This window comes from Bos mutus, chromosome 5 (assembly GCF_027580195.1).
Source record: "Bos mutus isolate GX-2022 chromosome 5, NWIPB_WYAK_1.1, whole genome shotgun sequence".
Lineage (NCBI taxonomy): Eukaryota > Metazoa > Chordata > Mammalia > Artiodactyla > Bovidae > Bos > Bos mutus.
In genome coordinates this window covers 11436741-11457957 of record NC_091621.1, presented here as the reverse complement: position 1 = coordinate 11457957, position 21217 = coordinate 11436741, and the positions used below count along the sequence as shown (strand labels likewise).

General features: G+C 44.6%; 1 protein-coding gene across 16 annotated transcripts in view; it reads right to left on the bottom strand.

Moving 5' to 3' along the window:
- Positions 1-15333: 15333 nt before the first annotated feature.
- The window catches only part of ANKS1B (ankyrin repeat and sterile alpha motif domain containing 1B), a 1156394-nt gene continuing 1150510 nt past the window's right edge, over positions 15334-21217 (bottom strand). For 8 of the 16 annotated variants that reach the window (XM_070370293.1, XM_070370295.1, XM_070370296.1 and 5 more), the window contains 2 exons: positions 18757-18924; positions 15334-15471 (listed from right to left, as the gene is read on the bottom strand). In XM_070370293.1, coding sequence (XP_070226394.1) covers positions 15361-15471; positions 18757-18924 — 279 coding nt within the window. In that variant the 3' untranslated portion in view covers positions 15334-15360. Of the gene's footprint in view, positions 15488-18756; positions 18925-21217 lie in introns of all 16 variants that reach the window. The other 8 variants (XM_070370294.1, XM_070370297.1, XM_070370299.1 and 5 more) reach the window with 2 other exon arrangements.

The window sequence follows — 21217 nt, the reverse complement described above, 5'->3', positions numbered from 1 at the left end:
GATGCTACAGTCCTAGTATAAAGGGGAAGAACTACATCCCCCAGAAGTTAAGGCCAGGGATGGAATCTAAACCTGATTTTCTTTTCTTTATGGAAATACCCAGACTCACTAAGCTACACATTGAGTGTTTCAGCTGGGAGTGGATCCTCTTGGGTTCATGGGAGATGAAACGCAGGCTAGGGTCAGTGTGCAGTTCAGCAGCTGGGGAAGACTTAGGAGGTCTGTATTTCTCATTTCTGATTTATTTGCTGCACTCTATCAAATGACTCTCTGAGACATAAATCCTTTCTAGGAGGAAGGAAAAAGGAGCTACTGTTGTTTTTTAGGGCCTTTTATGTGTCAGGCCCCATGCTGGCATTTTTCACACATTATTTAATTAAATCCTAACAACAAGGCTGTAAGGTGTTACATGTTTTCTAGATGTGGAAACAGGTGCAGAGAGGTCAAGTCACCAGAGCCCACAACCAAGGGGTAGAGCTGTGGTCTTGGTCAGTCATCAGCCTCCTCCACAGCCCCTGGGCTAGAGGATCCAGGAGCAGCATTTCAGCTCTGCACTTCATTCATTGTTCATTTCACTCATTCACTCAGAGGTTGTGCATGACTGGTCTTGAGTCCTGAGCTCCCACAGATGATATCGGAGGTAGTCCCTACTCCTGAAGAGCTTCCCCCTCTGCCCCTTTGCTATCCTGGCAATCCATCCCTGTGCCTATAGGGATGGCTCTTTGAAAAAGCATCAGGGGCTGTTCTAATGAGGCCGAAGGAACAGCAGAGGTTGGGAGGTGGGGAGTGGCTTTGGATTTGCCAGCACTTGGCAAGATAGGTGGTGGCCCCACTGTGACCTGCTCTGTGGAGAAACCTGATTCTACTTTGAAGTTTTTAGGGGGTTCATTTCAAATTAGCAGCAGCCCTAGGGTTAGTGGACACTTACGTTTCTTCTGCCATCTTGATTTCGTTTGTTTCTTTTTCCTTTCATTTGAAAAGGTGTCAACTCTCAGAGCCTCAGTTTCCTCCTTTGTCACTAGGGACGACAGCATTTAAGTGACAGGTTTTTGTGAGGTTTGAAAAATATGTCAGACATCTGACACAGGTCTCAGCAGTGTTAGTCATCTTTTGTCCCGGTTGCCACCCCTCTTGCTTTGTTGCCCACACTTCCTTGGTTTGCAGACTGGGATTGTGTGGCTTTTGCTCTGTAGAGCATGCCTCTCTCCAGATATCTCTCCCTCCTGGTGGATCTGTCCTCGTGGCTGTTAGCTCCCAGAGACAGACCTTGCTCAGCAGGAAAGCTGTTCCAGACTTTCTGGGATATTCCTGCACACATCAAGTGGTGGAGGATTGGGATTGAGATTGGAAAAAAGACCTTGATCCAGCGGCTTTGCTTTGACCTGTCAAATGGATCCAAGTTCAGATCCTGGCTGTCCTACCGTCCCAGCTGTGTGGGCTTCAGCAAATTGTTTAATCTTCTCAAGGCACTACTTCCAAGGGAGCCTCAGATGTGGGGAACTTCTCTGTGGGCTGCCCAGCTTCTCAGGGGATCTGGAGGACCTGGTCCACAGGAGTGAAACTTAGCATCAGTCAGTTCAGTTCAGTCACTCAGTCATGTCCGACTCTTTGTGACCCCATGAGTTGCAGCACGCCAGGTCTCCCTGTCCATCACCAACTCCCAGAGTTCACTCAAACTCACGTCCATAAAATCGGTGATGCCATCCAGCCATCTCATCTTCTGTCGTCCCCTTCTCCTGCCCCCAATCCCTCCCAGCATCAGGGTCTTTTCCAATGAGTCAACTGAACACCCAGGACTGATCTCCTTTAGAATGGACTGGTTGCAGAAACTTATCATACTTTGCTGTATAAAACCTCAAACCCAGGTCTCACTCCAGACCTTGTTAACTCAAAATCCCCAGAGATGGGACCCAGGCATCCATATTTTTGAAAGTTCCCCCAGGTGACTCTAGAGTACAGCCGTGGTTGAGAGCTTGTACCCTCAGCTCTCGCCCTGGATGGCCTACCAACCCGTTGCCAGTCTCACTCTTGAGCTACAGCTGGCTGTGCCTGTGATGTCTGCTTCTGCAGCGTGCTCTCTACACATGCTCTGTCGTGACTCTCTCAGGAACGGAATGTCCTCAGCAGCACAGACGTTTGGTGTGCATATTAACACAGCTCAGGGGGATGTTTCCTGCTTGGATTTGATGGCTAGCTTACAGAACGACTCTGCCAAGGCTGAATTATTGTCATTTCCTCCTCCAGTCACTGATTTCTCTATCTAGGTATTTCACCTGTGTCTGCTTCTTTCACCTTTTACCTAGCACTGTGACATTACCATTGTGGTAGATACTGTCAGTGGCCACCCTAATATTCAGTCTCTCCCTTTTCCTAACAACTCCTGTATTCTTGCCAGCTTCAGTGTGCTCAGCTAAAATCTACAATAGATATATTTTCTAACTGCTTATCTGGGGGTGGTGGATTAAGCAGAGATGTTAGCAGATGTTAGCAGAACTTGTAGGGTGAAACTTCCAGGAAAGCTCCTGAAAGATTGCCTTACTCAGTTGTGAGGCAGGAGCCCTTTGGTCCTTACCATCTTTTTTTCTGTCTGAAATGTGGATATGCTGAATGATGCTCCAGCAGCTATTGTGCTCATGAGGTGACTTTGCAGATGGATGCCCCTAGCTAAGGATGGCAGAATAGAAATACAGAAGGAACTTGGGATTTTGATGATAATTGTGGAGCTGCTATTCCAGCCCTGTACTATTTATCTCTGAAGTTCATATTACATGAGAAGAAATTCAACCCCTCCCTTTGTTAAAAAAAGTTATTTATTTGGTTGCCTTAGGTCTTAGTTGTGGCTTAGTTGCTCTGAGGTATGTGGGATCCTAGTTCCCTGACAAAGGGTTGAACCTGCATACCCTGCATTGCAAGGTGGATTCTTAACTACTGGATCCCTGGGAAGTCTCCCCTCCCTTGTTTTAAGAGAGTCTTATTTCTGGTCTTTGATACTAGTCCCCGAATTTAGTTCTCGATACTGCCTGACTCAACACTAGCATATTGGGCTTTTTGGTTTTTGTTTTTATCTCAGAAAACTGTATTTTTAAGAAGTGGAGAGAAATCAGCCTGTCAAAGGTCAGAAAACAGCTTCTTGTATGTGTGAGATAAGTTGTCTCAGTTGTGTCTGACTCTGCAATCCTATGAACTGTAGCCCACCAGGCTCCTCTGTACCTGGGGATCCTCCAAGCAAGAATACTGGAGTGGGTTGCCATGCTCTCCTCCAGGGGATCTGCCTGACCCAGGGATCGAACCTCAGTCCCTTATGGCTCCTGTGTTAGCAGGCAGGTTCTTTACTCCTAGTGCTGCCTGGGAAGCCCTGATATTGCTTCTTACTTGGGGGCATCTCAGGTTCCCTGATCACCTGTCTTACTGACAGGAGGCAACAAGGAGGAGAACTGCAGACCTCCCAGGGAGCAGCTTTTGGGCATTTGATTGAGGCACCGAGACATCCAGAGGACAACTGAGTATTGACTATGGATAGCTTTGAATGGCTTTTCTTTTTTAAAGATTTATGTGTTTTTATTTATTTTTGGCTGCACTAGATCTCCGTTGCTGTGCGGGATTTTCACTAGTTGCAGTGCATGGACTTCTCATTGGGTGGCTTCTCTTGTTGCCAAGCGTGGCTCTAAGTGCACAGGCTGCATTAGTTGTGTGCTGTAGAGCGCTAGATCAGTTGCTCTGCTGCATGTGGGATCTTCCTGGACCAGGGCTCGAACCTGTGTCCTCTGCATTGGCAGGCAGATTCTTAACCACTAGACCACCAGAGAAGCACCTGAATGGCTTTTATTACCATGTTGTGAACTGACTTTGGTTCTTAAGAGTGGCTCCATGTCGGTTCACTCTTAATCTCAGTACTGAGACATCACTCCAAGCTTTCCTAAATGGTAGGACTTGCAAGATGCATGTTAGTTAGTGCCTTTGGGCTTGTGAAGTAACAGCTCCTTGGCTGTCTGTAGACCTCAGTGGCTGCACTGCCACCTTCGGCTGGGGTAACCCTCCTGGAGCCGTCAAATAGAGAATCTCTATTTCAATCTGGTGTGTGTAAGTCTTTACATCACCAGTCATTAATCATGCTTGGAAAGTTAAAATGCCCATGCGGCTTTTACAAACATAGGTCTCCTGGGTTTTGGAGAGAAAAACAGAAACTGTTTGGATGATAATTTGTAGCTATGATTATTTATGAGTGACATACAGAGTACACTGTGTTGAGCTGGGAATAATCATCTTTGCACTACCAACTCTAAGTGAAATGGAGCTGTGGTGAGTACAGAGTGAGCTTTTGGTCAGAGGATTGACTTGAGATGAAGACAGGAAGCAGTTAAGTGGAACTGGCATTTCCCAGGTCAGCACCAAAGTCTTTGGGTTAATTCCACTGCAAAAATAAGTCCTGGCTCTTGAGTACTAAATGGAATCTCACAGGATGCAGAATGGTGATTGGGCAGTAGACCTAATGAAATTCCTTTCTCTGGGAAGCAGGACCCAGTTGCTGGGGCCAGCTGGATGGAGTGTGGAAGAGGCTGATGGAGCCTAGGTTCAGGAAGATTCTGTGGGCCTGTGATGGCTGGTTACCAAGTTTTAAGAAATGTGTTTATAACCGTCAGGTTGCTTAATTTTCATAGGAAACATACTTAGTGAATAGTTATATAAAAAGAGAACTGAAAAACTTAATGTCTTTAAAAAAAAAAGGGGGGGGCCTTCCATACAGACTTATGAACATGGTCATGGTATTCCAGTTCTGTGGAAAAAGAACTCTGGTGGCTAGCCCACTTATCAAACTTTTATTTCTTTTCAGAAATAGCTTAGGAGCAATGCTGCTTGGGGTCCAAGTATGAATTTTCACTGATTTCTGAGAATTTGGCCATGTGTTCTCCATCTAAGCCTGTCTTCTGCCCCATGATATCCAAACATTATATGCACTAGCAATATTCCAAGTATTTCAGCAGAAAATCTGGTATGTCTTGAGAAAACTCACTTCCATGACTTATTAATGAACTAACTAGACATAATTTTCATTGGGTTCATTTACCCAAATTTATCATAGACTATCATTTAAGAAAAAAAATAAATGAAGTAAAAGAATTGAAGTCTTTTTTGGAATAATACCAACATTCAAATGTCTCCACCCCCCATGGATATTTCAGTTGCCAGTGTCTCAGATTCCCCCTTCAAGAAAATTAAGTGCAAATCCCTTTAATACACGGGCTCGCTGTCTTCTGTTTGTGCCCCAGACTTTCCTCCCTCTGCCTGCCCTGTTGTGTGACTAGTGGTGCCTTGTGTAGACTAAATCAATGGGCACCTTGCCCTGTGGCTTCCAGTTGGTTCAGGTAATGCAGGGTGGAGGGTGGAGAGTGACATCCGGGTATTTTTTCTTTTTTTTTTTTTAAACTTGAGTATCATTCATTTACAATATTGCATTAGTTTCAGGTGTACAGCAAAGTGATTCAGTAGGTATATACACACACATAGATACACTTTTTCCATCACATAGGAGGTTATTGCAAGATACTGAATGTAGCTCCCTGTCCTTGTTGTTTATTTTCTATATAGTAGTGTATATCTGTTAATCCCATTATCCCTTTCCCTTTTGGTAACCATAAGTTTGCTATGTCTGTAAGTCTGTTTTGGTTTTGTAAATAAGCTCATATGTATCATTTTTTAGAGTTTACATATAAGCGATATCATAAGATGCTTGTCTTTGTCTGACTTCACTTAGTATGATAATCTCTGTGTTTATCCATGTTGTCACAGGGAATTCTCTGGTGGTCCAGTGTTAGCACTCTGTGCTTTCACTGCTGTGGGCCTGGGTTTGATCCCTGGTTGGGGAACTAACATTGCACAAGCCATGTGGTATGCCTCTCTCCACCTAAAAAGGAAAATAAAAAATCCATGTTGCTGCAAATGGCATTATTTCATTCTTTTTTTTTTGTAGCCAAGTAATATTCCAGTGTGTGTGTGTGTGTATCATATAATTTTTATCCATTCATCTGTGGATGAACATCTAGGTTGCTTCCATGTCTTAGCTATTGTAAATATTGCTGCTGTGAACATTGGGGTGCATGTATCTTTTTGAATTAGTTCTTATATTTCCCAATAAATGCCCAGGAGTGGGATTGCTGGATCATATGGTAACTTTTAGTTTTTTAGGGAACTTCCATGCTTTTTCCATAGTGACTGCACCAATTTACATTCCCATCAATGGTGTAGGAGGATTCTCTTTTCTCCACATCCTCTCCAGTAATTTATTATTTGTAGGCATTTTCATCATGGTCATTCTGACTGGTGTGAGACTATTCCTCATTGTAGTTTTGATTTGCGTTTCTCTAATAATTAGTGATGTTGAACTATTTTCATGTGCCTATTCCATCTATATCTTTTTTGAAGAAATGTTTATTTAGGCCATCTGCCCCTTTTTTTTGGGGGGGGGATCAAGTTGTTTGTTTTTTGATATTGAGTTAGTCTTTTGTATATTTTGGAAATTAATTCCTTGTTACATCAATTTATATTTTGCATATATTTTCCCCCATTCCATGTTTTTTCTTTTAGCTTGTTTATGGTTTCGTTTGCTGTGCAAGAAAAAGAAAAAGAAATGCAAGAAGATAAAATGGTTGTCTGAGGAGGACTTACAAACAGCTATGAAAAGAAGAGAAGCGAAAGGCAAAGGAAAGATATACCCATTTGAATGCAGAGTTCCAAAGAATAGCAAGGAGAGATAAGACAGACTTCCTCAGTGATCAATGCAAAGAAATAGAGAAAAACAATAGAATAGAAAAGACTAGAGATCTCTTCAAGAAAATTAGAGATACCAAGGGAACATTTCATGCAAAAAAGGGCACAATAAAGGACAGAAATGGTATGGACCTAACAGAAGCAGAAGATAGTAAGAAGAGGTGGCAAGAATACACAGAAGAATTACACAAAAAAGATCTTCATGACCCAGATAATCACAATGGTGTGATCACTCACCTAGAGCCAGACATCCTGGAATGTGAAGTCAAGTGGGCCTTAGGAAGCATCACTACAAACAAAGAAAGGTAGTGGAGGTGATAGAATTCCAGTTGAGCGATTTCAAATCCTAAAAGATGATGCTGTGAAAGTGCTGCACTCAGTATGCCAGCAAATTTGGAAAACTCAGCAGTGGTCACAGGACTGGAAAAGGTCAGTTTTTATTCCAATCCCAAAGAAAGGCAATGCCAAAGAATGTTCAAACTACTGCACAATTGCATTCATCTCACTTGCTGGCAAAGTAATGTTCAAAATCCTCCAAGCCAGGCTTTAACAGTATGTGAACCATGACCTTCCAGATGTTCAAGCTGGATTTAGAAAAGGCAGAGGAACCAGAGATCAAATTGCCAACATCTGTTGGATCATTGAAAAAATGAGAGAGTTCCAGAAAAACATCTGCTTTATTGACTATGCCAAAGCCTTTGACTGTGTGGATCACAATAAACTGGAAAATTCTTCAAGAGATGGGAATACCAGACCACCTGACCTGCCTCCTGAGAGATCTGTATGCAGGTCAAGAGGCAACAGTTGGAACTGGACATGGAACAACAGACTGGTTCTAAATCAGGAAAGGAGTACATCAAGGCTGTATATCGTCACCCTGTTATTTAACTTATATGCAGAGTACATCATGAGAAATGCTGGCCTGGATGAAGCACAAGCTGGAATAAAGATTGCTGGGAGAAATATCAATAACCTCAGAAATGCAGATGACACCACCCTTATAGCAGAAAGCGAAGAAATAAAGAGCCTCTTGATGAAAGTGAAAGAGGAGAGTGAAAAAGTTGGCTTAAAGCTCAACATTCAGCAAACTAAGATCATGACATCTGGTCCCATCACTTCATGCCAAATAGATGGGAAAATAATGGAAACAGTAAGAGATTTCATTTTTGGGGGTTCCAAAATCACATCAGATGGTGACTGCATCTGAAAGTAAAAGATGCAAAGTATGAAAAAAGATGAAAGTAAAAGATGCTTGCTCATTGGAAGAAAAGTTATGACCAACCTAGATAGCATATTAAAAAGCAGAAACATTACTTTGCCAACAAAGTTCCATCTAGTCAAAGCTTTGGTTTTTCCAGTAGTCATGTATGGATGTGAGAGTTGGACTATAAAGAAAGCTGAGCACTGAAGAATTAATGCTTTTGAACTGTGTTGATTGAGAAGACTCGAGAGTCCCTTGGACTTCAAAGAGATCCAAGCAGTCCATCCTAATTGAGATCAGTCCTGAGTGTTCATTGGAAGGACTGATGCTGAAGCTAAAACTGAATACTTTGGCCACCTGATGCGAAGAATTGACTCATTTGAAAAGACCCTGATTGTGGGAATGATTGAAGGTGCAGGAAGAGAAGGGGATGACAAGGGATGAGAATGGATGGCATCACGGACTCAATGGACATGAGTTTGAATAAGCTCAGGGAGTTGGTGATGGACAGGGAAGCCTGGCGTCCTGCAGTCCATGGGGCCATGAAGAGTTGGACATGACTGAGTGACCAAGCTGAACTGAACTTGCTGTGTGAAAGCTTTTGAGTTGAACTAGGTCCCACTTGTTTATTTTGTTTTGTATTTCCATTACTCTGGGAGACAGATTGAAAAAGATAACTGCTGCAATTTATGTCAGTGTTCAGCCTATGTTTTTTCATCTAAGAATTTTGTACTGTCCAGTTTCACATTTAGGTTTTTAATCCATTTTGTTTGTTTTTGTATAAGGTGTTAGAGAATGTTATAATTTAATTTTTTTTACATGTAGCTGTCCAGTTTTCCCAGCACCGTTTATTGAAGAGATTTCCTTCACTGTATAGTCTTTTCTGTCATAGGTTAATTGACCATAGGTTCATGGGTTTATTTCTGGTCTTTCTAGCCTGTTCCGTTGATCTGTCTTTCTATTTTTGTTCCAATACCATACTGTTTTGGGGACTATGGCTTTGTGGTATAGTCAGAAGCCAGGGAGCGTGATTCCTCCAGCTCCATTTTTCAAGATTGCTTTGGCTATTTAGGGTCTTTTGTGTCTCCATACAAATCTTAAGATTTATTTTGTTCTACTTCTGTAAAAAATGCCATGGGTATCTTGAAGGGGCTTGCATTGACTCTGTAGATTGCCTCAGGGTAGTATAGTCATTTTGACTATATGGCTTCTTCCAGTCCATGAACACGGTTTATCTCTTTGCCTGTTTGTGTGACCTTTGATTTCTTTAATCAGCATATTTTTTTGTCATTTAATTAAAGTGTAGTTGATTTACAATGTGTTAATTTCTTCTGTACAGCAAAGTGATTCAGTTATACATTCCTTCAGTGGTCCATGGGTTGTTTAACAGTATATTGTTTAGCCTCCCCATATTGTGGTTTTTCCAGTTTTTTTCTTATAGTTGATTTCTAGCCTCATGGTACTGTGGTTGGAAAAGATGCTTGATATAATTTCAGTTTTCTTAAATTTATTCAGGCTTATTTTGTGGGCTAGCATGTGGCCTATCCTGGAGAATGTTCCATGTTCATTTGAAAAGAATGTGTATTCTTCTGCTTTTGGATGGAATGCTCTATAAATACTGATTAAGTCCACTTGGTCTAATGTATTTTTAAGGCCAGTGTTTCCTTATTCATTTTCTATGTGGATGATCTTGTCCATTGATATAAGTAGGGTGTTAAAGTCCTCTAGTATTATTATATTACCACTGATTTTTTTTTTTTTATGTTAATTCATGTTTGCTAAATCACTTCAGTTGTGTCTGACTCTTTGAGACTCTATGGACTGTAGCCTGCCAGGCTCCTCTGTCCATGGAATTCTCTGGAGTGGGTTGCCATTTCCTTCTCCAGGAGATCTTCCTGACCCAGGGATCCAACCTTCATTTCTTATGTCTCCTGCATTGGCAGGCAGATTCTTTACCACTAGTGCCACCTGGATTTGCCTTATAAATTGAGGTGCAGGATGCATATGTATTTGTCGTTGTTATGTCTTCTTGGATTGATCCCTTCATCATTATGCAGTGTTCTTCTTTGTCTCTTGTAACAGTCTTTATTTATAGTCCATTTATCTAATACAAGTATTGCTACTCCAGCTTTTTAAAAAAATTTTTTCCCATGAGTGGAATGCCTTTTTCCATCCCCTCACTTTCAGTCTGTGTGCGTCTCTAAACCTGAAGTGAGCCTTTTCTAGGCAACATATATACAGATTTTACTTTTCTTATCCATTCAGCCAGTGTATGTCCTTTGGCTGGCACATTTAGTCTGTTTACATTTAAAATAATTATCAGTATGTATGTTCTTGTTGCCATTTTGTTAATTGTTTTGGATTTGTTTTTATGGGTCTTTTCCCCCTTCTTTTGTTCTCTGGTAATTTGACTATCTTTAGTGTTATGTTTGAATTCCTTTTTATCTTTTATAGATTTTTGGTTTGTGATTTCCATGAGGCTTTTGGGTAGCATCTATAAACAAACATGATTGTTTTAAGTTGCTGATCTCTTAATTTCAACTGTGTTTTAAACACCCTGTGTTTGTACACTCCTTCTCTCATGCTTACTGTTTTTGATATCCTATTTTACATCTAACTGTTTTGTGTACCCTTAACTGCTTATTGCGGATACAGACGATTTTACTACTTCTGTCGCTTAACCTCCCTACTAGTTTTGTGTGTGGGTGCTTATCTACTGTTGCAGTATATTTGCCTTTACCAGTGAGCTTTTTCCTTCTGTAATTTTCTTGTTTCTAGTTATGGCTTTTTCATTTGGAGTCCTTCCTTCAACATTTATCATCAAGTTGGTTTTGTGGTGGTAAATTATTTTAGCTTTTGTCTCTAAAGCTTTTGATTTCTCCATCAAAATGGTAGAGTGTTCTTGGTCGTAGGCTTTTCCCTTTCATCACTTTAAATACATGTTGCCACTCCCTCTGGCCTGCAGAGTTCCTGCCAAAAAGTCGGCTTATACCCTTATGGGAGTTTCCTTGTATGTTATTTGTTGCTTTCCTCTTTCTGCTTTTAATATTCTTTCTTTAATTTTTGTCATTTTTGTCCTGAAGACTCCAAGGCTACTACCCACTACTGGCAGGTGAAGCCAGGTCCGGGGTTAGTCCCAGATTACTGGCAGGCAGAGCTGGTTCCTAGAGTCTCGCTGCAGGGCCCAGGGATCCCAGAGCTTGTTTCATTGATCATTGGTGGTGATGGTGGTGGAGTGATGGTGTTTCCTGACAACAGTTGGGTATGAGGTCCTGAAGATTGTGTTAGTCTGCTAGAGGACTGGACACGGCCCATCTGCTCCCATGGTAGGGTCTGGACTGATGGGGGTGGGAAGCTGTGTTCCAGCCCAGTTAGTTGTTTGGCCTGAGGCATCTCTGCACTGGCACCTACAGGCTGTTGGGTGAGGCCAGGTCTTAGTGCTAATGAGCCAAGATGTCAGCTGCCAACACAGTGTTCATCTGTTTGCATGTTCCCCAACATGTCTGCCTCCTCAGGGTGAGCTGCAGCTAGGTGTCCCCTGCATCTCCACCCTACCTCTCCAGGACACTCACCAGCAGGTAGGTCTGACCCAGGCTCCTATGAGATTACTGCTCTTGCCCTGGGTCCTGGTGCACGTGAGATTTTGTGTGTGCCATTTAAAAGTGAAGTCTCTATTTCCCCTAGTCCTGTGGGGCTTCTGCAGTTAAGCCCTGCTGGCCTTCAATTTCAAATGCTCTGGGGGCTTGTCTTCCTGGTGCCAGACCTCTGGGCAGGGGAGCCTGACATGCGGCTCAAGACTCACTCCTGTGGGAGAATCTCTGCAATATAATCAATCTTGTTTGTGGGTCACCCACCCAGTGGGTAAAGGGATTTGATTATATTGGGAGTCTGCCCCTCTTACCTGTCTAGTTGTGGTTCCTTCTTTATGTCTTTAGCTATAGAAGATCTTTCCTGGTAGTTGCCAGTCTTTTTATCAATGGTTGTTCTGCTCATAGTTGTGATTCTGGTGTGCTCATGAGCGGAGGTGAGCTCAGGTCTTCTATGCTGCCATCTTGGCCACTCTCCCTGAGATCAGCATATTTTAACCCAGGCTCCCTTTCTGAGGCCCGTGGCACCTGTCTGGCCGCCCCCTCTACAGGCTACCTCTGTCCCTACTTTCCCTCAGGCTGTAGCAGCACAAGGGATACTGTTCCCTACATGCGGCCAACACCTCTGTAAGTATATTTATTTATTAATCTCTTAAAATTCTCCCAATTGCAGGGTGCCATCTTCTTCTTGCTGGGACCATAACTGATACAAATAAGCCTCTTAATCCTGAGATAATAAGAGGATTGGGCTTCCCTGATAGCTCAGCTGGTAAAGAATCTACTTGCAATGAAGATCTGAGTTTGATTCCTGGGTCAGGAAGATCCTCTGGAGAAGGGATAGGCTACCCACTCTGGTATTCTTGGGCTTCCCCTGTGCCTTAGCTGGTAAAGAATCCACCTGCTATGTGGGGATCTGGGTTCGATCCCTGGGTTGGAAGATCCCCTGGAGAAGGGAACAGCTACCCTCTCCAGTGTTCTGGCCTGGAGAATTCCATAGACTGTATAGTTCATGGGGTTGAAAAGAGTCAGACAAGACTTAGTGACTTTTACTTTCAATAAGAGGATTGCTGACCTCCTTAATAAAGATTAAAAGGGGCCAAATTAGCCCAGATAAAGCATTACTGTCTAAAATTCCAGCCCAAACTTCCCATCAGGAAATCTGCCCTTCTACCTCTGTGAATGTTGCCTCATTTCAGGATGGTTTTAGCCTTTTGGGGTTCAAAACCGTAGGCCTCTGCATATCAGGCTGGGAATGCCCCAAGATTGGTTCGACACGTGTTTTGGAGAGTAACACACTTGGATCCAGCAATGGGGAGATCTTCTGAAAGTTATAGGATATGGAATGTGAATCACTGATTTTTCCAGTGTCTCTCTAACATGGCCCTTTTATCTCTTGACCCAGAGCTGGTACATGTGTCTGTGTCCCCTCAGTCTATATGCTGGTGTCCTAATGCTCCACAGTGCGTATCTGGAGATGGGCTTTTGGGAGATTAGGGTAAGGTGAGACCTTGGGGGTGGGGCCCTCATGGTGGGATTAGTGCCTTTATAAGAAGAGGTGCTCCCCCACCCTCTGCAGGCACACACAGAGGAGAGGTCCTGTGCGCACACAGCAAGAGAGCAGCCACCAACAAGCCAACCCAAGAGAAAAAGCCCTTAGAATGAAACCTACCTTGCTCACACCTCGATCTTGGACTTCCCAGACCTCCAGAACTGTAAGAAATTTGTTTAAGCCACCCAATATTTTGTTATGGCAGCCTAAGACAAATGTGTAGGCCTGTAGACAAACTTATAAAAATGATCTAGTTTGGTGGTCCTTCCTCTTTTAGAAGTTCTTTGTTACAGCCCACTTTACTATTTAAACAAAGACAGTGGTGGCTTTATGGCCAAATTCAAACTGTAAAGGCCACTGCATCTTTCTAAGACTGGCTGAACTTGGAAGTGAACCGATTTCCTCAACAGTTTGGCCAAGTAAAAAAATTCATTTAACTATGGATGCTGAGAAGGCTAAGCCTTTGGTTCTTTCCTATAAATGGAACTGGGAAGGTGCTCACAGAATGATGCCAAGCACCAACAGCTGTATAGTTTCCATTTTATTTTATGTGCTTTTTTTTAATAGGATATAAATAATGACAAAAATTACAAAATTTATAACTGGAAGCCCAAGCATATTTACACATATGTTTCCATTTCAGCAAAGCTACTGTTTACTTTGCTCCTATACAGTTTCCTTTTGGTACCATATTTTAGTGTTATTTTACTCTCAGTTTACTACATACATATCAACAGTGAATAGGCAAAATATATACAAGGAACTGTTCAGTTCAAGTAATTTAATATTGTATTAAAATTCTTTAACACTGAACTAAAGCCATATACATTTGTCAGTTTGAAATAAAATTTTCTGTCTTCAAAACTCACCAACTGATGATGTAACTGATAATCTCAGATTTAAAATAATATTGGTTAATTAAAAAAACATTAAGACAATCCCACAATTTATCAATATCGCTATAATGAACTTCAAAATGATTCACAATGTGATTGATTAGAACAATATACATTAAAATGTTATTTTTTTCTATAATGATATTGGTACTGTTTATATAATTTGATTCTACATAAATATACATTATGGTATCATACAAATACTCCACGGAGACATTAAAAAATTAAAATACCTTAAAGAAATGTAAGTAAATTTTATTTAATCAAAGAGTAAGCAAACATTTATTTATTTTGTTTCAAGAAAGTTTTATTACTTTGGAATCTCTCTTTTTTTATTTGTTTTTTTTATTTTTTCCTAGAAAAAAAAGTTTTTTTGCAATAGAATTTTATTAATACCTTTCTCAAACAAGGTTTCCATGACAGAAATCTTGACAGCAGGAGCCCTAGATTTTTTTAACATGTTCTTTAAAACTGTGAAGATTAAAAAAAAAAAAAACCCTGCAGGCTTATGGCTGCGTCAGCACTTTCGGTAAGACGCCAGTCTGCTGCCTGAATCTCCTGCTCTGGGGAATGGCCTGGGTACTCTGCCACACTGAGCAGCCCTCTTGGTGGTAGCAGGAGAAATTTAGTTATTTGAAATGAAACCAGAAACATCCCTCACGACTAACCTAGTTTTCTTATCAATGCATTAGTGAAACATTCTTTTTAATAAAAATATTTAATACAAGACACGTTTTTCTGTGCATAATAAATTCCTCTGTTTTAAATCATTAGGTTTTTGAATCAATCCACAGATGTAAAGATTTTCTTTATCTCACATGGTTGATTACATATAAAATCCACAAATATAGAAACTGGGAAACAGAATTCCCTGGCAATCAGGGGAGTAACTTCTGTCCTCTTGCATGAAACAATACTTAGTGAGATCATGACTTTAGAGATGCTTTCTGGGGGTAGTTCTGTTCTACCTTGAAAACGGCTGACAGTGGAAAATAAACCCAAGATTTTTACACTTTTAGGCAGTATAAGTGACCCCCTGTGTTTTTTCAAGGTGTTATCCCCAAATAACAGCAAAGCGAGGTTGGGGCAGAGTCATGAGAAATACCTCGGGTGGTGGCCAGGAGTGGGGGTTGGGAGCATCAGCCACAAACCTCTGCTCTGTCTCTCAGGGGTTACAGCTGGGAAGTCTTGGTTGCACTTTCTGTCACCGGTGCAGAAAGAACGTCCCCAGGAGTGGCCAGTGGCCTCTCGCCCATGACAAGGCCACACAAACAGAGCAGTCTTCCTCCCGGGCTGGGTGGAAAGCCTGCTCCGGGACTGCTCGGCGTGCAAGGCACCACGAGGACGGGAAGGAGGTGAGTATCAGAAAATTGTGGTCTCATACTTGGTATTTATCCCCCGCTTGGCCTCTTGTCCTGGCTCCACGATCCACGGCAGGTTGGCCAGAGTCTTTTGCTCAGATGGGTCGATCTGCTTTAGAACAGAAAGGCTAATGCCTGTTATACGGTACCTGCTCAGGAGTGCATGCATGCATTCTAACACTGCCTGGAAATCAGCATTGCACCCTGGCAAGACTTCAGGATGTTGGTGGGTGAGCCATTTGTTGGTTCTTCTGATCACGTTTACTGCATAGGAACCGTGTTCAAGGCACAGGGTTGGGGAGGGGGACGGTGATTGAGGCATGGCCCTTGCTCTTGAAGGCACACAGGTGGGGAGCGGATATAGGAACACTTTACTGAGAAGTGAGATTTGAAAGGGAAGAGGGCACTCTGAGGGCACCCAGGAAGGCCACTGACACCGTGTTGGGAGACAGGGGAACTTCCTGGAGGAGGTGAACCAGGCTATGTCCTACCCAGCTCTCAAACCTCCATTGGTTTTCTTCAAGAGTCAGAATAAACCCAAAGTCCTCGGAGTGACTTCTTGGGGGCCTGCCTGCCAAGCCCATGCCCTCTGTGCCCATCAGCTCTCTGAATACACTCCAGACACCTGTGTTCTTTCTCCCCTAATGTCAGAGTGTGGCACAAATGTCACCCCCTCACCAGTTTACTGCATGTAAACTAGCACCTCAGCTTTTCTGCTCTCCTCTTCTGCTCTCTTCTTTATAATCCTTATGCCATACACATCATGTTTATATGTTCATCTGCCACTAAAATGTACACTCACAAAGGTGGACTTCATTCTGTTTACTACGGTTTCCCTCTAACGTTGACAAGCTCCCAGCAACCCAGTAACCAACAGGCACCCAATCCGTTCCTGTCAACTAGACATTATTTCAAAATTAAGGTATACGTCCAAATGGAGAGCTGGAAAACTAAGCTTCCTGGTGAAGATGGAGGTGTGGAGCAGCATGCGCAGAGTCCCTGAGGGGAAGGGAGTGAGGGTTTGCAGTCAGGGTGCTGAGGGGGAGCTGGGAGGAGACAGCTGAGGGTGAGGAGGTGAGCAGGGCCAGGTCAGGCTGAGCCTCGACCTTGAACCAAACTGAGCTAGAAAACGTCAACACCATTTCATTGCCTGTGTATACAAGGTCATGCAGGCCCTGCCTGGGTAAAGCTTGAGTTCTAAGCTCTCATGGTGATAGGGGGGCGGATCAGGGAGGGGGCTGGGGCAGTTCTGCACCAGACCTCCCTGTCTGTCTTTGGTGTTTCCATGTGTGCCCCTGGCTGCTCTGCTCAGGAAACCTGGAACAAGGGAGCTGGCCAGAAGGCTATGGGGTTCATGCTTTTCATCTGCATGTGATCTGTCTGTACCTCCACAAGGCTGTGGTGGGGAACGTCACATGTCTAATCACAGGATATTCTCAACAGTAAACTATTGGGGCCGAGGGAAATGGAACACAGACACCTGCTGAGGGGGACGGGATCTTGGGGCAGTTAAAGAGCAGCAGTATTATTCACTGTATGTTCCATCTTTTTCAGTGAAGGCTTCTAAATGAATATTCTATGAGCCCGTATGGTGCACATCCCTTCATACTCGCCTGGAAGAAGTCTACAGGGACCAAAGAAAAGTCAGATGGAGGTAGGAACAGATTTATCCAGCCCACATGGGAATGTATACAATACAACAGACTAGAGCTAGTCCCCCAAATATTCTGAAAATTTCTGGATATTTAACCTGCTTTCCTGTGGGGTAAGACAGACAATATATAGGAGATGCCTCTTTGTGTGGCTGGGGCCTGGATGACCAGCTGTAGTCAGCTGTGCAGAAATGAGGGGGAGACAAAGCCAGGTGGAGGGAACACAGGTAGGTGGAAGCTTTGTCTATTCCAGGAATAGGGAGGCTGAGTGCCTGGGAGGAGTGTGGTGGGAAGTCAAGGCTGTGGTACCATGATGTGGCTGCCCTGTGGAGGAAGGGAGTTTCAGGAGATGTACTGGAGTAGTTTTGGAGATGTGGTGGTGATGGCTAGGATGGGAAGAGTGACAGAAGAAATGGAGAGGCGTGGATGGAGCTGAGAGATGTTTTAGGGGCCGAATGGATGGAATCTGCTTGTGGGCTGGACACAGGGCTGAGAGGAAAACAGGAATCAAGTCTGCTTTCTAGATTGATGGCTTGAGCAACTTGGTGACTGGTTAGCCTGTTTACTAAGCTGGCAGAGGTAGGGAGAGAGAAACAGCTTTGCAGAGAGATCAAGAATTCTGTTCTAGGCATAGTAAGTTTCAGCTGTCTGCTAAGTATCAAAGGAGAAATTGAACCTGTAGGTCTGGAGCTCTGGGAGTGCATCAGGGTTGGGAGCCAGTGGGGCTGGGAGGCGCTGAGGTGGGAGGACGTGCAGTTCCTGGCAATGGTCAGCAGTGAGGGACAAGCATGGGTGTGAATGGTGAGGTGGAAGAAAAGATCTGAGATGTGAGCTGTCAAGGAGCAGAGGCCAAAGAGAGGTCATGAACAAGAAGCCACATGATCTCCAAGCATGGTGCTTCTGCAAACATTAAAAACCCTACAAATTCCCCATGACCTGGGGTCGGTGGGGAGGAGGAGAGTCACAGATGGAAGGATATATGGGTGTGAGAGTGATGCCTCTGTGATGGCACTGCTGCCCGGAGTCCAAGAGTTTCAAGGATGCCATACGGAGCAGAAACCAGAAGTGAGGCTGGCTGGGAACATTCCAGCTTCTGGGTACTGCTACTACCAGAGGAGGCTGCTTTGAAGTCAGGAAAGTCTGTTAGGACAGGATGTGTGCAGAGCGTGTGGGAGGGAAGGGGAGGAAATTCCTGGAGGAAGGCAGATGCGAGGAGGAGGGGCAGTAGCTTCTGAACAATCCTGCTCTGCAGGAAGCCTCAGCTGCTGCGGGGAGAACACAGGGCCTGGTGCCCAGGCCTCTCCCACCCTGACTCCGTGCACAGCTTGAGCCCCCAGCTTCTACTTGCTGGGTACCAGGGACACCCTCGCTGTGAGCCTCTACCAACCTCTCTGCTGCCCAGTGGCCTGGAAGAGGCCTGCCCCCTGGAGGGATGGCAGCTGAGGCCTCAGGGAACTTGGTCCCCAGGTAGCTTGGATCTAGAGGAGAGATTGACCCGGGACAGCAGCACCCAGCCCCCTCCCAGGCTGCTTCAGGGCACAGGGTAAGTGGGATTTTCTCAGGAGCCTCCAGGTTCAGTAGACGGTCCCCAAGACTGCAGGAACTGGGCTGAGAGGATGACAGTTACAAGCCAGGACAAGGCTGAGGGGAGGACAGGAAAGGCAGGCCCTGGATTCTTACCAGCACCCACACCACCATAGATCCTTCCCTTCAGTTCTCAGAACACCTGTGTCTTGTCTACTTACCACCGACTTGCGAATGCTGACGCGGGGCTTGGGGATGGGCTTGGAGGGCTTGTTTTCAAAGCTTTCTGGAAGCGTGGAGGAATGCCCCCCTTTCCTGGCTTGCAGTGCAAGCTGATAGGCGACTTCAAATGCCTGTCCAAGCGTTAGGATGATCTCATAGGCTAAATTCTGCAAGAGAAATGAGAAAGCGTTTACAACAGCATCCTGCAGGTCAGAACAGAGTCACTGAGCACGCAAAGAGAGGACATTGAGGGGGTGAACCGGCGAGGACCTTGAGCTGCTCCACCTGACATGGCAGCGAGTCAGGGGAAATCTGACAGATTGCACACTCTGGGTCCAAGTTAGGGTCTAAGGAGGCATCAGTCACTGCTGCAATACACACGCCTACAGCTACCCTAAGGAGCCCGCCCTGGGTGACTGTTTTGCTCCCAGGCCTTAGAAGGCAAGGGGTTATACCAGTCCCTCAGCCTGTGAGGGTGAGCCCACACACTCCCCACGGGGTGCTCCTGAGAAGTTTGGGTCTTTTTACCTCCAACATCTGTGATTCAGTGAACATCTCTGAAACACAATCACAGTCTAATTTAGGCAGAGGGGAGAGGCATTAGTCATGCTGGTGTGGTGTCTCGCAGTCACAGCAGCAAGCATGCAAACAGAGCCAATTATCCATCTATTTCTTGAGGCATCTGCTCTCCCTGTGGGTCCACTCCATATTTTATCACTAAATCAGTGTGAGAAAGGAGATTCTGCCTGAATGCCATGCCACGCAGTGCCTGGGAGAAATTCTTTTCTTCAGACCTTCAGTCATTCCCCTCAGGATGATGTCTTACTTCTCTCCTCCAGGTTCTTACTTCATTTCTGCCTTCTCTTTCGAGCACTGTCCCACCCCATCTTCTCTCACTGAGAAAACAAGACGTTGACCCTGAGGTCAACAGCACATCAATGAACCAGATGTCTATGGGTTACAGTGAGTTTTCTTAAAACCACTGCCCCAGCTGAGTGCCGGCAAGGTCTGTCTCAAGTTTCCACGCTGATGAACATCCCTAGATGTCTGTGTGTGGTTTCTCAAAACCAGAAAAACTTTGCTGATTTTGCATCCTGTGACCCTGCCTCCTCAATCCAGGACACAGAACAGCTCAATTCCCATGACTGAGGGGTCTGGTGGGGACTGTTCCATCTTGATGAAGGAGGAGGGAGACGCAGGATGGCCATCAGAGGCCCTGTGGAAGAACCCGTGGGTTTCCACCCTGACCAGAGTTTAGATCCATGCTGGCCTGCTGGCAGATCTAAATGCTTCTGAGCGTGAGAACTAGTCTCACAGAGGACATGTCTTCTCTTTAGAGACACAGGTGAAGAAGTGACACCCCACAAGACAGATGTGTGCTTACTGGAGACACTGAGCCTCACACAGCCAGCCAAGCTCTTCCTTCAATGAACATGGGCCAGTATTTGCCTCCTAGGATGAGTCAGACCAGGAAATTAGCAATGTACCAACAAATGCTAGCAGAGGAGGGCTGACCCTCACATCGCCACCAGGGTGGTGCCCTGGAAAGGGGCCCCGGGCTTAGGCTGCCCCACGAAGTCCGGGCTCTTGTCTCGTTCCGGCTGCTGTGGAGGTGGATGGTGGCTGTCCATCCATCAGGAGCAGGCACTGGTGCTCTAGGCGGGCAGCTGGACTGAGGGAAAGATGGCAGACTCAGCAATTCTGTAACATGCAGCTTTTTGATGCTGGGACAAAGGTACTTAATGAGTGTGAATTCCTTTACCGTTAACCTAAAAACAAGTTCCCGAAAGTGAGATTTACTTACAGCTCCAGTGTCTTCAAATGAAGGCCATTTGAGCAGGTGAGATTTTCACAAGACTATTATCAGAAGGCTAAAAGTTTTTGAAAGGTTCTGGTTAGAAGCTCTACCCTTTCATTTTAAAGAAGTTCCCAGTGGTAGGAAACCACTGAGATAAGACACAGAGACCCGACTAGCCCATGAGGTTCCCTGCCAGGTGGCCTCTCCTCATTTGGCTTGCATTCTCCATGACGTCTTGGCTTTTCATCTTATTTAGAATGCTCATTTTGAGAGTTGTTCTTTTATGATCTGTCAAGAGCTGGACATTGTTACTTCGCCTACGCTTTCTGTCATCTCGGTGTTTGAGGCTTCGATCCTGGATGCCAGCGACAGCCTGCAAGGAGCAGCTTATGGGGCTTTGCATGCAGAGAGTCCTGGGGCCCTAGAAGGACTCAGCAGATGGGGCCTGCGGACATGCATCTGAATGGGGGCGGGGGGTTCGTGTCTCCTGCCTCCTCTTAATACCATCCCCACTACTTAAGATGGGAGGAGAGTTACTGCCAGAGCAGGAGACTCAGGACCAAAAGTGATATCACAGTCGGACCAGAGCGGCTTAGGTGACATGCCCTTCCTTCCTCCTCGGAGCCAGGCCTGCTGACCCCAGAGGTGCTGCCTGGCATGTG